At 34.6% G+C, this 13,849-nt stretch overlaps 2 protein-coding genes across 3 annotated transcripts in view; one reads left to right on the top strand and one right to left on the bottom strand.

Moving 5' to 3' along the window:
- The window catches only part of hdac7b (histone deacetylase 7b), a 23,761-nt gene extending 14,967 nt beyond the window's left edge, over positions 1-8,794 (top strand). The window contains exons 18-24 of the mRNA XM_073870321.1: positions 2,298-2,417; positions 2,560-2,657; positions 2,780-2,898; positions 3,092-3,225; positions 3,303-3,387; positions 3,465-3,603; positions 7,145-8,794. Coding sequence (XP_073726422.1) covers positions 2,298-2,417; positions 2,560-2,657; positions 2,780-2,898; positions 3,092-3,225; positions 3,303-3,387; positions 3,465-3,603; positions 7,145-7,190 — 741 coding nt within the window. The 3' untranslated portion in view covers positions 7,191-8,794. The remainder of the gene's footprint in view (positions 1-2,297; positions 2,418-2,559; positions 2,658-2,779; positions 2,899-3,091; positions 3,226-3,302; positions 3,388-3,464; positions 3,604-7,144) is intronic.
- Positions 8,635-13,849, bottom strand: slc48a1b (solute carrier family 48 member 1b). 2 transcript variants are annotated; one of them, XM_055213434.2, is made up of 4 exons: positions 13,646-13,849; positions 13,393-13,536; positions 10,958-11,125; positions 8,635-10,470 (listed from the first exon to the last, which is right to left on the bottom strand). In XM_055213434.2, the coding sequence occupies exons 2-4, from the start codon at positions 13,520-13,522 to the stop codon at positions 10,334-10,336; spliced, it is 435 nt and encodes a 144-aa protein (XP_055069409.1). In that variant the 5' UTR covers positions 13,523-13,536; positions 13,646-13,849; the 3' UTR covers positions 8,635-10,333. The 2 variants fall into 2 exon arrangements, with proteins under 2 accessions (XP_055069409.1, XP_055069408.1); XM_055213433.2 differs by having other exon boundaries at positions 13,393-13,542; positions 13,646-13,847.

Here is a 13,849-nt window from a genome sequence, read left to right as displayed (position 1 = left end):
TCCGAGTACTTTTCGCATACTGTTTTTGGAATACTACGTATTCGGACATACTACTCGCCTCGCCTACTGGTTTACGCCTATAGTATGGAAGTAGGCGGTTTCAGACACAGCACTTTTAATTAGTAGTGATGGGAGAAAAAAAGCTTTTCGGAGCTTCGAATCAATTGAACCGATTGCTTTGAAAATTGATTCGTTTTTCGAAGCATTCGCAACACCAAACACGCTGGCGACACCTGCTGGTCAAAATAGTGTAAAAGCAGATCTGTCCAAACAATTTACACTTTTAAAAAATATATATCAAGATTTGTATTACAAAATTATTTAACTTAATTAAGACGTAATTAAAAGTGTATTATGTGTTTTTAGATTTATTTAGGGCAAACAAATCATTAATACTTACTCCCCTTTTAACTATGCACATTTTTGTCATTAAATCTGTCTATAGACGATACGTGTCTGGTCCGAACTTTACTTCCGGTTTAATTATTTTAATGGTCCAACTAGTTGCTAAACTGAACTCTTAAACAAATACCTCGTCGAAAATAACAAATGTTTTTGTTTCCAAGGTAATCTACGTGTTGTTTATTTTGCTCCCCTTTTAACTATGCACATTTTTGTCATTAAATCTGTCTATATCGAAGTAGGCGGTTTCAGACACAGCACTTTTAATTACTAGTGATGGGAGAAAAAAGCTTTTCGGAGCTTCGAATCAATTGAACCGATTGCTTCGAAAATTGATTCGGTTTTTCGAAGCATTCGCAACACCAAACACGCTGGCAACACCTGCTGGTCAAAATAGTGTAAAAGCAGATCTGTCCAAACAATTTACACTTTAAAAAAATATATATCAAGATTTGTATTACAAAATTATTTAACTTAATTAAGACGTAATTAAAAGTGTATTATATGTTTTTAGATTTATTTAGGGCAAACAAATCATTAATACTAACTCCCCTTTTAAAACTATGCACATTTTTGTCATTAAATCTGTCTATAGACGATACGCGTCTGGTCCGAACTTTACTTCCGGTTTAATTAATTTAATGGTCCAACTAGTTGCTAAACTATACTCTTAAACAAATACTTCGTCGAAAATAACAAATGTTTTTGTTTCCAAGGTAATCTACGTGTTGTTTATTTTGCTCCCCTTTGAACTATGCACATTTTTGTCATTAAATCTGTCTATATCGAAGTAGGCGGTTTCAGACACAGCACTTTTAATTACTAGTGATGGGAGAAAAAAAGCTTTTCGGAGCTTCGAATCAATTGAACCGATTGCTTCGAAAATTGATTCGGTTTTTCGAAGCATTCGCAACACCAAACACGCTGGCGACACCTGCTGGTCAAAATAGTGTAAAAGCAGATCTGTCCAAACAATTTACACTTTTAAAAAATATATATCAAGATTTGTATTACAATATGTTCAAAAAATTATTTAACTTAAGACGTAATTAAAAGTGTATTATGTGTTTTTAGTTTTATTTAGGGCAAACAAATCATTAATATTAACTCCCCTTTTAACTATGCACATTTTTGTCATTAAATCTGTCTATAGACGATACGCGTCTGGTCCGAACTTTACTTCCAGTTTAATTATTTTAATGGTCCAACTAGTTGCTAAACGGAACTCTTAAACAAATACCTCGTTGAAAATAACAAATGTTTTGGTTTCCAAGGTAATCTTTGTGTTGTTTATTTTGCTTGTTATATAAATAAGCTACGTTTAAAGTACTTTCTTGTTAATTACTCTGCGCGGAGTTTACCGGAAGTTACGTGTGGACCACGAAAACCACTTGTTTATGTTGTTACTGCTGAAACGATCTATAAACAAAAAGTAGACAAAATGGTAGTGTTATTAGTCAGAAAGATGCATGTTTTATGAATTTAAAGACACTGCTCATTTGTGATCAACTCCCCCTAGTGGTGAACCATCGGACGTAATGAAGACGAAAGACTTGGCCAGTTTGAAACAATTGATTCGAAACAAAAGATTCGTATCAATTGTTTCGAATCCTCATGAAGCAGTGCTTTGAAAGCGACCATTACTAGTAATTAGTAATATGTGTTGCTGAAGGACTTCATTTGAACTTTTTTAAAAATCACATCAGATGATCAAAATTTCAAATCGTTGTATCTCAGCCAAATATTGTCCTGTGTTAACAAACCACACACACCAATGAAAAGCTTATTTATTAAAATTTTGGATGATGTACAAATCTCAATTGAAAATTGACCCTTACGTCACATCTATGAATAATGATAATGTTCAATAATCATTGCAACTGCACTTTTTAAAGGATATTCACCATGGTAGTGGAACCGAGAAGATTTTCTGGACAGATCCTAGTGTGCTATACATTTCTCTTCATCGCTTTGACTATGGTTCCTTCTTTCCTGGTACGGGACAACCCAATATGGTTAGTTCTCTCTTATCTAAAATATAAAGAAGTCTCCGCTTGCTATATGACTTGTAGCATTTTTGAGCCATGTAGGTGCATTTCTATACCGCAAGTGTGGTGGCGTCTGCATGTAGGTTAAAGTTGTGTGCATGTGTTGCAGGTAGGAAGTGGAAGAGGGAAAGGCTATAATGTAAATGTGGCTTGGTCTGGTGGGCTGAATCCTCCAATGGGAGATGCAGAATATTTAGCTGCATTCAGGTATTAAACATAGGCAGGCAGCATGTTTTCTTATTAAATTATACTAATTATAGTGGCGTATAAATTGCACACTTCGCCACATACTTAAAGTACTGCACTAAATGTTTTCTCTCTGTTTACAGGACAGTAGTTATGCCCATTGCACATGAGTTTTCTCCTAATGTGGTCTTGGTGTCAGCTGGTTTTGATGCTACTGAAGGACACTCACCTGCCTTGGGTGGATACAAAGTTTCGGCTAAATGTACGTAATCAAAATATATTATAATCATACATACTTTTTTATTAAAAATGGGTTCATAACGGCAGCTCCCTAGTCTCTTTGAGTAGGATTATTAGTAAAATCATATTTTTATACACCAGCAACCAGTAAACCTTGTTTAAACAGTAAATTAGTATGTCACGGATCAAATATGTATATCATTTTTTTGTTTCAGGTTTTGGGGTCCTGACTCAGAAGTTAATGGAGTTGGCTGAAGGTCGTGTAGTCTTGGTCTTAGAGGGAGGTTATGACCTCACAACCCTCTGTGATGCATCACAGGCCTGTGTCCATGCTCTTCTGGGACATGAGGTGTGTCCGTACAGATGCTCTCACGCACACACGCTTAATAATTGTTGGCTGAATGTTTGCGTTTGCGTGTTTTTCAGCCTGAGCCTTTAGCTGAAGATGAATTACTGAGGAGGCCGTGTGATAATGCAGTCAAGTCTCTGGAGGAAGTACTGGCAGTACAGAGTGAGAATCATTCAGTCACTCAATCCGTATGTTTAGGCAGATTTTGCCTGACTTCATAAGTTTTCTCTCTTTTTCAGGCCGGTACTGGGATTCAGTGAAGTCTATGTCAAAGACTTTGGCTTTGCCGCATGTTAAAGCAGAGAGGAGATATTCGGCAGGCAGTGATGCTGCTTCTGCCTTGGGTGGTCTCACCATGACCATTCCCAGAACAAAATGGTAAGACATCAGTTTAACCAATACAGTTAGGGCCAGTATTATCATCTGTTTGTATTTGTTGGGAGGTAAATATTATAGTTGCTGTTAAAGGTATTATAGTGTTGTGTTTGGCCAAAACTTTACTTGAAGAACCCCCTGTGATTTTAAGTAAATATTTTTATAATTTAATTGCACATTTGCATGTTTAAAACCATTTATTTTTCATTTGTTTTAAAGTTTTTATCAGGAGCATTTTACATAATTGTTGTTATTTTTACCTGTTGTTGGGCCTTTATCTGGTCATTTTCTTTTTTTGGTAAATTAAACAAGTTTTCTGATATATTGTGGAGCTGTGTAATAGTCACATGACATGCAGATTCAACAAGTAAAATATATGAAGAGTTTGGTTCCAAAACGCGATAAACGCCATTTTTGAAAAAAATGAGTTACTGCCAAAATCAGTATTATATCAGGTCAGTAGTTAAAAGTAAATTCTTAATTTTACACAAAATCCAATATCCGCCGTGTTATTCCGTCATCTTTTCTCCCTTTTTTTCCCAAAATGCGACAAACGCCACTCCCCCTTTTTTACAGAACGCAATAAATCCATTTCTGATATTACAGCCCACCGTTCACGCAATGTAAACAAACAATGGCGGACGCGCTGAGTACACGGAGTCCTGGTTTTCCTCATCTACTTTGTACTACGTGATCAACAAACAAAACAAAATAATACTTTAATTTAGTGATGCACCGATGTATCGGCCACCGATATTTATCGGCCGATTTTTGATGAATTTGAAACCATCGGCATATTGGCAATAGCACGAGAAAGGCAGATACCGATTATTTATTAATTAACTGCATAAAGAAATCCATTATATGTAAAAAATGAGTTGATGTTGTTAATAAAATAAATGCTGAATAGCTAAAACCACCTTTGAAGGTTGTCATGCTGTCTTATTATATTTGTTTTAGCTTAATTTGTGCCTCTCTTATAATGTTGGTCAGTTGAATGTTAATTAGATCCAATCCATGTTCCATAAAAATAATTTGATGCAGAAATAAATTAGCTAATAGACCAACTGTATAGTATTGTATACAAGTGTTTAATATCGGTATCGGCCAGAAGTTGTCTATTTAAATCGGAATCGGTATCGGCCCAAAAAAATCCTATCGGTGCATCCCTACTTTAATTGCATCGCTAAACCTGTGATGGTTTTCTGTGATGGGAAAGAAACGTAAGCCATCAGCATCTAACAATTTCCCTGAGAGGCACTCGGGAGACGGGTGCTTGTTCTCCCGACAGCATCAAGCTTCTCATGCTAACACATTGACCCCAGAGGATCTTATGAAAAACTTTCCATCATTTTACTGAAAGTCAACGAAAATCGAGCAGGACCAAAAACATTTTACAGCTGATCGCTGTGAAAGACGTTAAGCAACGATGTCAAGAAGTAACCGCAATGACAGGGTTCTTAATATGACAAAGTAAGTGTTTTGATTAATGCCATTAATGTTTATATTTTTAATTAGTGTGTACAACTAGTCAACTAAATGAATATAACATGGCAAAGATGAATGCACATTTATATAGGCTATTGATTCAATAGATTTATAGCATTTTGAATAAAAACTTGTCATGGATTTATTGCATTTTGTGGAAAAAATAATCCGTTTTTATAGTAAATCTTTGAAAATCAACTTATGGATTTGAATTTTTTATGTTTTTATTACCTAAAGATGCTATGTGAAAGTTTGTAACAGAAAATTGTTGTTTTCATCTTGTCACTTTTCAAATTTGTCAAAATGGATTTATTGCGTTTTGGAACCAAACTCTTCATATATTTTGTTAGTAAGTGTTTATTCATATTTCTTTAATTTTAAAGGGACACTCCACTTTTTTTTGAAAATATGCTCATTTTCCAGCTCCCCTAGAGTTAAACATTTGAGTTTTACCGTTTTGGAATCCATTCTGCTGATCTCCGGTTCTGGCGGTACCACTTTTAGCATAACTTAGCACAATCCATTGAATCTGATTAGACCATTAGCATCGTGCTAAAATTAACCAGAGTTTCGATATTTTTCCTATTTAAAACTTGACTCTTCTGTAGTGACATTCTGTACTAAGACCGACGGAAAATTAAAAGTTGCTATTTTCTAGGCCGATATGGCTAGGAACTATACTGTCATTCTGGCGTAATAATCAAGGACTTTGCTGTCGTACCATGGCTGCAGCAGGCGCAATGATATTATGCAGCACCTGAAAGTAGTCCCCTTGGTAACTTTTAATAGCTGGGAATAATATCATGCTAATGGTCTAATCAGATTCAATGGATTATGCTAAGCTATGCTAAAAATGGTACCACCAGACCCGGAGATCGGCTGAATGGATTCTAAAATGGTTAAAATCAATTGTTTAACTCTAGGGGAGCTGGAAAATGAGCATATTTAAAAAAACATTGAGAGTCCCTTTAAATTAATTTATTACATTTTATAATTAAATTTTATTAAATATGTTAATTGTTTTTAATCTACACACGAACCCCCTGCAATCCCCCCGTGAACAACATTAAACCATCAGTAAAATAGGTGTACAAAATTGTCAAACTTTTTAACGTATTTATTGGAAAACCACAGCATATTGGGGAATCTTGGAGAACTATTTATATATCGTTAGCCTCATAGCATAATTGCCTAAGTCATTTTTTGGCCAAATTGTGATATCTGCCTGCTTTTACTGTCCTTCCACTGCTGCATCATCCTGCCTGTCGGCCTATGTCCTTAGCCAAGCACAACACTTATTAGAATCCAAAAACATTGAAATATGACTTAGGCAATTATGCTATGAGGCTAACGATATACAAAAGAGCATAAAAACAAAAAGCTCACAACTACAGTTTTTATCAGTTATTAATATCTGTTGATCCTCTCTTGTGGTAATATTTTGCATTTATTGTCCTGGGTTATGTCTTTATAAACTTCACACATGAGCTGTAAAATTTTTTGTCAAGCCTCATTCAGTTCTTCTCAAAGCTGAGCTTAAACACACCAATGCAACATGCATACAAAATTTCAATACAATATAGAATAGAGCTATTTTCAATTGTTTAAATTTGGACGTCACTTTTTGGCCACAGCTGTATATTTACAGATAATGACAACAATCATTTTATCTATGTAGTATACACAGATCTGCTGACAGTTTTAAACTTAATTTAAAATAGTTTGATGAATGCAACTTTCTTTCCTGTGTTTACATGCTTTCTTATTAAATTGAAAGCTGAGGGAGGAAATTTAGTTTTTTACAGCTGCAATAGTTTATATTTTAGCACAGAAAAGCAATAATATTATAATTTTATATTGCAAGGCAGTAGCAGATAGTATTACGTGGATGGGACAATTTATATAGCATTTTATTAAAAATACATTTTATTGATTATAAACTAAATGTATACAAGCAATTTTTTATGTTTCTATTACTGCTTTTTTTAGTACATCTTAGTGCTTTATTTTAATTTTACTCTGTAATTTCTACTCTCTTTTATTCTCTTCATTACAGTTCCCTGAATGAACCAATGGAGCACGATGAAGCTGATTCAATGTAGCGGTCAGTTTGTTTATACCATTTCTGTGCTAGAAGACTTCATTTACCTCTGCCAGCAGATGCACACAGCACCAAATACTGAACCCAGTATGACTGTGGTGTGAGACAGGAGACAATCCTAAAAAACTGTAGCCAAATAATAAACTTTTTGAGAATTACTATTAAGCTTCACTGAGAAACAAGAGAACGTATGTCATTGCTATGTTACGTAATGAAATCGTATTAGGGATTAAGTTGAGTGCTGGCAATGTTTTGCTGAACTGACAGGAATTTGCAATAATAACTTGCGCACGAAACCCCTGGGCACACACAGACAGAGAGCAAGCTAAAGTTTGTGAAACATTAAAATGTTTTGTTCCAGGTCTTGATATGCAGGCAAAACAATTCAACTGCAGGCAGACTGACCTCAGTCAGTGTAGTCGCTATGTACAACTTGTGAATAAAATCAAGGCCATGTTAGATACTGCAGCTGGCTGATAATGCAAAGTAAAGTGTTTTAAGATCTTCTGAATCAAGATTTGTTGTTACGTGGTATTTGGTGGAAATTGGAAAGACATTACAATGTTACAACCAATAAATAACTTTTTTTTATTTAACAAACATTAAGCATGGCGTCAACACTGACTGAAGTCCATACTGATGTGTTTTAAAAGGTTTTGATAATTGCATTTTACCTTCATATTCATTACAAATGTTAAAGAAATCCTCAGTTTTAAAGGAACAGTATGTAAGAAATGTATATCAATTAATCATAAAATGGCCCTGATATGTCACTAAACATTAAGAAATCATTTTCATTTCAAATACTTTTATCACTGACAACAGTGGTCTGGCCAGGATATTGTCATTTAAAAAGTGGAGTTGCAGTCCTCAACTGATGTTTATGTTTTCATGTTGTGTATTGGCCACCAGTCGTGTGATTGCAGTACCAGTTTTGGCCACAATCCTACATACTGTTCCTTTAACTTTGTGGTCAAACTATATTTTTGTCAGGAGTCTGTATTTGTCCAACCGCACTTTTAACCAAGATGTCTTTTTTTAAAACTGCTCTTGTTAAAATATTGATTTTTTTATGAGTATGTAAAGGCCAGTTAAGTCATAAAGTAATGATCTCAGGTCACATGCATAAGACTTTTATACCAAGTGTATCTCTAAATGTAATTATAAAACTAATGTTTGTATAAAATAACATTTTGATGAAAAATTGATGATGTGTTCTATGGCTGCAGATTTTTATTGTATTATTTTCATAATTAAATAATTTTCTTATTATCTGAAGTGTAATTTTTACGATTAATAAATGTTGTAGAAGTATTGTTTAGTGATAGTTCATGTTAGCTAATGCCTCAACCAATGTTGCAAATACAACTTTATTGTAAAGTGTTAGCAATATTACTTACATTTTTTTTTTTACTGAATTCAGTCATGAGTCTTTTACAGAAAACTGGACTTCTCTAGTAAGTTGTTTTATTAATGGGCTCTCCAGTCATACATACTGTAGCCTACATACACACCTTTATTGAGTTTATATTAATATGGTAAACGGTTGACTACAAAATGCCGGAAATGTTTAGGCAACGGCTTAAATCACATATGTATATCAATCTGTGTAAATATAAAAAGAAACATCAACATATTATATAACAAGTCAAATGCATGCAGTCTTGTTTAGGTAAATCCATACTAAATCATAATCGACCCTGTGATATAAGTGACATATAATGTGGACAGATGATATTGAAGTGTCAGACATTTGACAGAATTAACACACTGACATCAAAAGGTTATAAATTGGGAAACTACCAACAAACTGTAAAAATGCTACAAAAATATGCTAATTATTTGGTTTTGATCAATCATTTAGTTCAAAGTGCCCCATGTTTCTCCTACTACAATGCTTTGGGGTTATAAAACATGATAAACAAAAGAAAAACAAGAAATAGATTGAACATTCAAAAAACAATGATGCGTCTCGTCACCAGGCTGTGATTGGTTGAACCATTTCTTACGAACAAACCATTATAAAAATATACAGACAATAAAGTGCTTAAACAAAGATCAATAACCACCCACCTAAATGCCATCATCATTACATAATCTGTAACTTGTAGTAATGGTAACAAGAAAATGGTTTGTTTATTGACACCTGAAGTACTTGACACTCACCAGGCTAGACATGATAAAAAATCCCATTGTAAAACTGCGAGAAAACATTCAAGACGACGACAACAACGACAGCAGCAACAAAGATAAAGACAGAAAGTTCTTCTCAATACCTCATTCAGAAATGCCAAGTACAAACATACAAGGTAAAAGTAATTTTGATCATATGCTCGAGTTTAAAACATTGTATAAAACATCACTGATGACATCTTTAGGTACACAGCCTCTCTGTTATGTACCGCGTTACCCACAATGCACTTTAAACACCTGACATTCCCACAGACAAGAGAAGGAAGAGAAGTAATACACTAATGGCATTTCTTTATAGACTAAAGGGCCGTTCACATTATAACAATAACTATAACGATAATTATTAGCATCCACATAACCGAACGATAACGCTCACGCGCACGGCATATACTGTTCCTGTTACATTTCCACAGCGGGTAACCAGCAGATGTCCTCAACACGCTGCGTTTCGCTTAACTTTAAACAGTAATCTAATAGTTTGTGTAATCTCTTACCTTTTGGCGTAACGTTAGTTAATGTAGTCGAATAAAAAGCACTACGTAGTCAATTTCACAGCAACTGCATCAGCGCTGGACACCTGAGGTAATTTTATGTTATAGACCTCCGCATTGAGCTTTTCCACTGTCATTTGAAGTGCGCGTGCACTAGAAGTTCAAATGGATTTGATTGGCTGTCAATGGTTTAGCGTTCATCAGACGCGCGCGTGTATCGCTCAGAAAGTGATCGCATCGATATCGTTCATTGTATCGTTGTGGTTGTGGAGTGAATTCCGCTATTCTGTTTAATATAAAACTATTTTTAAAACTATATTTTTATAGTTATCGTTAAAATGTGAAAGGCCCTAATAACATAAAAAGCTCCTGGTTCATTTTAACTGGTCATAGCGAGAAGTGTTTCACGTTTGTATGGTTGCTTGTCTGTGGGCATGAGTGTGTTATTGTAAGTGTATATTTAAAAGTCACTGAGGATGGCGATGTCGGCGAATTCTTTGCGATATCGATGAGAATAGAGGGTCAGTAGGGACGCCCACTTTAAACTCATGAAACTCCATACGCACGCCAGGTATAGACTGGTAGGATCTGTAATAGCTGTAAACACACACAGAAAGAAAATCAAGAGTCAAAGTACAAATAGCAAAAAGATTTCCTGTCAGTTTAATGTCCTAAAAGTCACTTCCTCTTTCAAAGAGTAAGAGTTCATCTGACTTAACCTTATTAGATCACATGCTTCTGTACAGCATAGTGGTACAGCTTTTTGTAAAACGTCTTGGGTTCGAAGCCAGGGAATGCACATACTGACAAATAATGTATACATTGTAATGCACTATAAGTCACTTTGGATAAAAGCATCTGCCAAATGCATAAATAGAAATGTAAGACCCGAATATTAATAAATGCAGTTTTTAAATGTTTTCAAAATGGCAAAAAATAGATTTGTACTTATACAATTATGCAGACAGAGCTGCCAAAGGCAGACAAGTTAATTAACTAATATTTTCATACATTTATTTAGATTTCTGCTTCAAAGCAAACACTTCTAGATACATAAAAATGATAAAATATGATCTCTACTCACATTCTTTCCGTGAGATGCCAACACAAAGAAAGCAGATGAACGCTATGATTGATACCACTGAAAAGATGACACCTATGGCCAGGAAGAACTTCAATCCTTTTAACCATGTTCTCCAGTAGTCCTGAATGTACATTATGTGTGTGATTAAGGCCCATAGTGCCAGAACCCCTGTAGAAATATACATACACAAACAGCATGAGGATTATCAACTTAAAAGTTCATATTGCAGAACCCTGTCTAAATGTTTATTATGACTCTGCAATCTTTATTGCTTTGTCATTCTCACATGGGTGTAAACTTGCTGTTTTCCTGTTTGATTGATGACTGTGCTACTTTCTCAGTTCTGCATGCCCTCTTAGATTTGCAGAAGAGATTACATGTGATGTTATTTAATAAAGCAGAAATGCTTCAATGCTAACACCATCATGTTTCTATTTTAAACTTAAGTGGTTCATGTGGGAAGGACGTATTTTAGTTTCGCATACTTGCATAAATACACTAAAATGCTATAAACAAGGCTCAGTGTAGGGCTGCATAACAATTAATCACAACTTATCATTTGCAGAATAAATATATATAATTTATTTATATTATATATTTTATTTATATGATATATAAACACATAATATATACATATTGTTTTTCTTAAAATTATACATGCATGTGTGTATTTACGTATACATAATAGTGATACTGTATACACCACTGTTTTTCAATATTTTACTATGTTTCTACCTCAATTTGAATAAAATACATACCTATCTTTTTTCAATGCGTACACTTAATCTTTGTACAGCGCATTGTGAATGTGTTAGCATTTAGCCTAGCCCCATTCATTCCTTAGGATCCAAACAGGGATGAATTTAGAAGCCACCAGTTAAAATGAACCAGAAGCTTTTTATGTTCTTCCATGTTTTCCCTAGACTGTTACATGAGTAGTTACACAAGCAAGTATGGTGGAACAAAATAAAACGTGGCGATTTTTTAAGTAGTTAAAAATGAGAACTATATTGTATGGCAGAAGAGCACTTAGTGTGCAGCACTTTGACCTCGGGCGCAGTAATATTAACGGAAGACTGAGCGAGAGAGGGTGTAGTCGAGAGTGATGTTGTTACTGAGCACCAAGGTCAAAGTGCTGCAAACTAAGTGCCCTTCCGCCATACAATATAGTTCTCATTTTTTATCCACTTAAAAAAATCACCAGGTTTTATTTTGTGCTACCATACTCGTGTAACTACTCATGTTACAGTCTTTAAATAGAGAAAACATGGAAGTATTTGGTGGATTCTAAATTCATCCCTGTTTGGATCCTAAGGAATGAATGGGGCTAGGCTAAATGCTAACACATTCATGACGCGCTTTACAAAGATTAAGTGCATGCATTAAAAAAAAGATAGGTATGGATTAATTTGTCTAAGTTGAGGTAACAACATAGTAAAATATTGAAAAATTGTGTTTTTTTCCTTTAAGTACTTCAAAAGGGTATATTTACAAATGCTATGTATAACAAATGTTTATGTAGTTTCACCAATTTTCTGTTTGTCTTTTATTTACTGTAATTACATTTGTGTTATATCGTATTAGTCGAACACTAATACATAATTATTATACACACACATATATAATGTAAACAAAAACTTTTATTCTGCAAACAATTAGTTGCTATTTATTGTTAGGAAGCCCTAGCTCAGTGTTTTGTAATATAGCTTTAGATGGCAAACTGAGACTACATCGAATTTTTGTCAAATGTTTTAATAAATGATACAAATACAAAGGGTTTGATCCCAGGGAACACACATACTGATAAAAAATATATAGATTGAATGCACTGTAAGTTGTTTTGGATCAAAGTGTCGCGAGTAAATACATAAATGTGACTTTTAATGTATAAATGTATAAAGTTAATTATTTGTCAAATACACATTCACTATAAGTAAAACTCAGCAAACTCTTTCATGCTACTTGAAAGGTCACGGACCAAAGTGTAAAACACTCAAAGTACAGTTGTACACATTGTGTAAATCAGTAAGTGAACTTACACAACACATAAACACTATAATTGACTTTATAAGTTTAAAAAATAAGGTTTGTGTGAGGGAATGGTGAAAAAAAATAGCTTGAGGCAAGGCAGAAAAGTTCAAGTGTACGTTTTAAATACTTTACTTGATACACATTAAAACTTACAGTGTAACGTTTATTTTATTTGAGGAAACGGCTAAATTAATTTTAAACGAATGTAAAGCAAAAGTCATGAAAAACTAGTTACAGTGTGATGATGAAGTAATGACGTAAGGCGGGAACAAAATGTGTTTTAAATAATGGTGCGCTTCCCCATCTATAAAAAGGATGTTAGACATTAAAAGTCTGTCGATGATTTGTGTATAAAACATTGTCTGTAAAGTTAGGTACAAGAGTTTTAACCACAGCCACTTTACCTGATAATCCACCCATCGCTGCTGTCCACGGCTGTTTGTATGCGATGTTCCAAACTAGAAACGCCGAAAATCCCACCAACATCCCAACACACGCGTATCCCACGCTTACATACGTCTTTTTAAATGCCATCGCTGCAGTCAAATCTACACCTGGATGAACAAAGAACACATGACAGAAAAATCCCAAAACAACAACAACACAGAAGTAGCCAGTTACTAAAAATAGTTGCGATGGAAGATCGGCTGCTCTGACCTGGAGACAGCGCTGATCCAGCTGCAGTGCACAGCGCTGGAGATGAAATGTCATTCACCGGGGCTTTATAAGCGACAACGACACCAACTCTAAAGATCAATCCACATTTACTGTCATTTACAGCTCCATATATCACCCCTGGATTTTATTGTTGCGAGCGAGGGACAGCACAAGAGCAAAAGTGAAATTATGCATCCGTTTAAC

This window comes from Misgurnus anguillicaudatus, chromosome 8 (assembly GCF_027580225.2).
Source record: "Misgurnus anguillicaudatus chromosome 8, ASM2758022v2, whole genome shotgun sequence".
NCBI classification, from domain to species: Eukaryota; Metazoa; Chordata; class Actinopteri; order Cypriniformes; family Cobitidae; genus Misgurnus; species Misgurnus anguillicaudatus.
Note: the sequence above shows the minus strand (reverse complement) of the source record. Positions and strands in the feature narration are given on the sequence as shown.

Bases quoted from the DNA above. Each gene is read 5' to 3' on its own strand.
- slc48a1b (XM_055213434.2), bottom strand. From the start codon at position 13,522: ATGGCATTTAAAAAGACGTATGTAAGCGTGGGATACGCGTGTGTTGGG. The intron at 11,126-13,392 runs GTAAAGTGGCTG...ATATTTCTACAG, and splicing joins AGCGATGGGTGGATTATCAG to GGGTTCTGGCACTATGGGCC. The intron at 10,471-10,957 runs GTGAGTAGAGAT...GTGTGTTTACAG, and splicing joins TGGCATCTCACGGAAAGAAT to CTATTACAGATCCTACCAGT.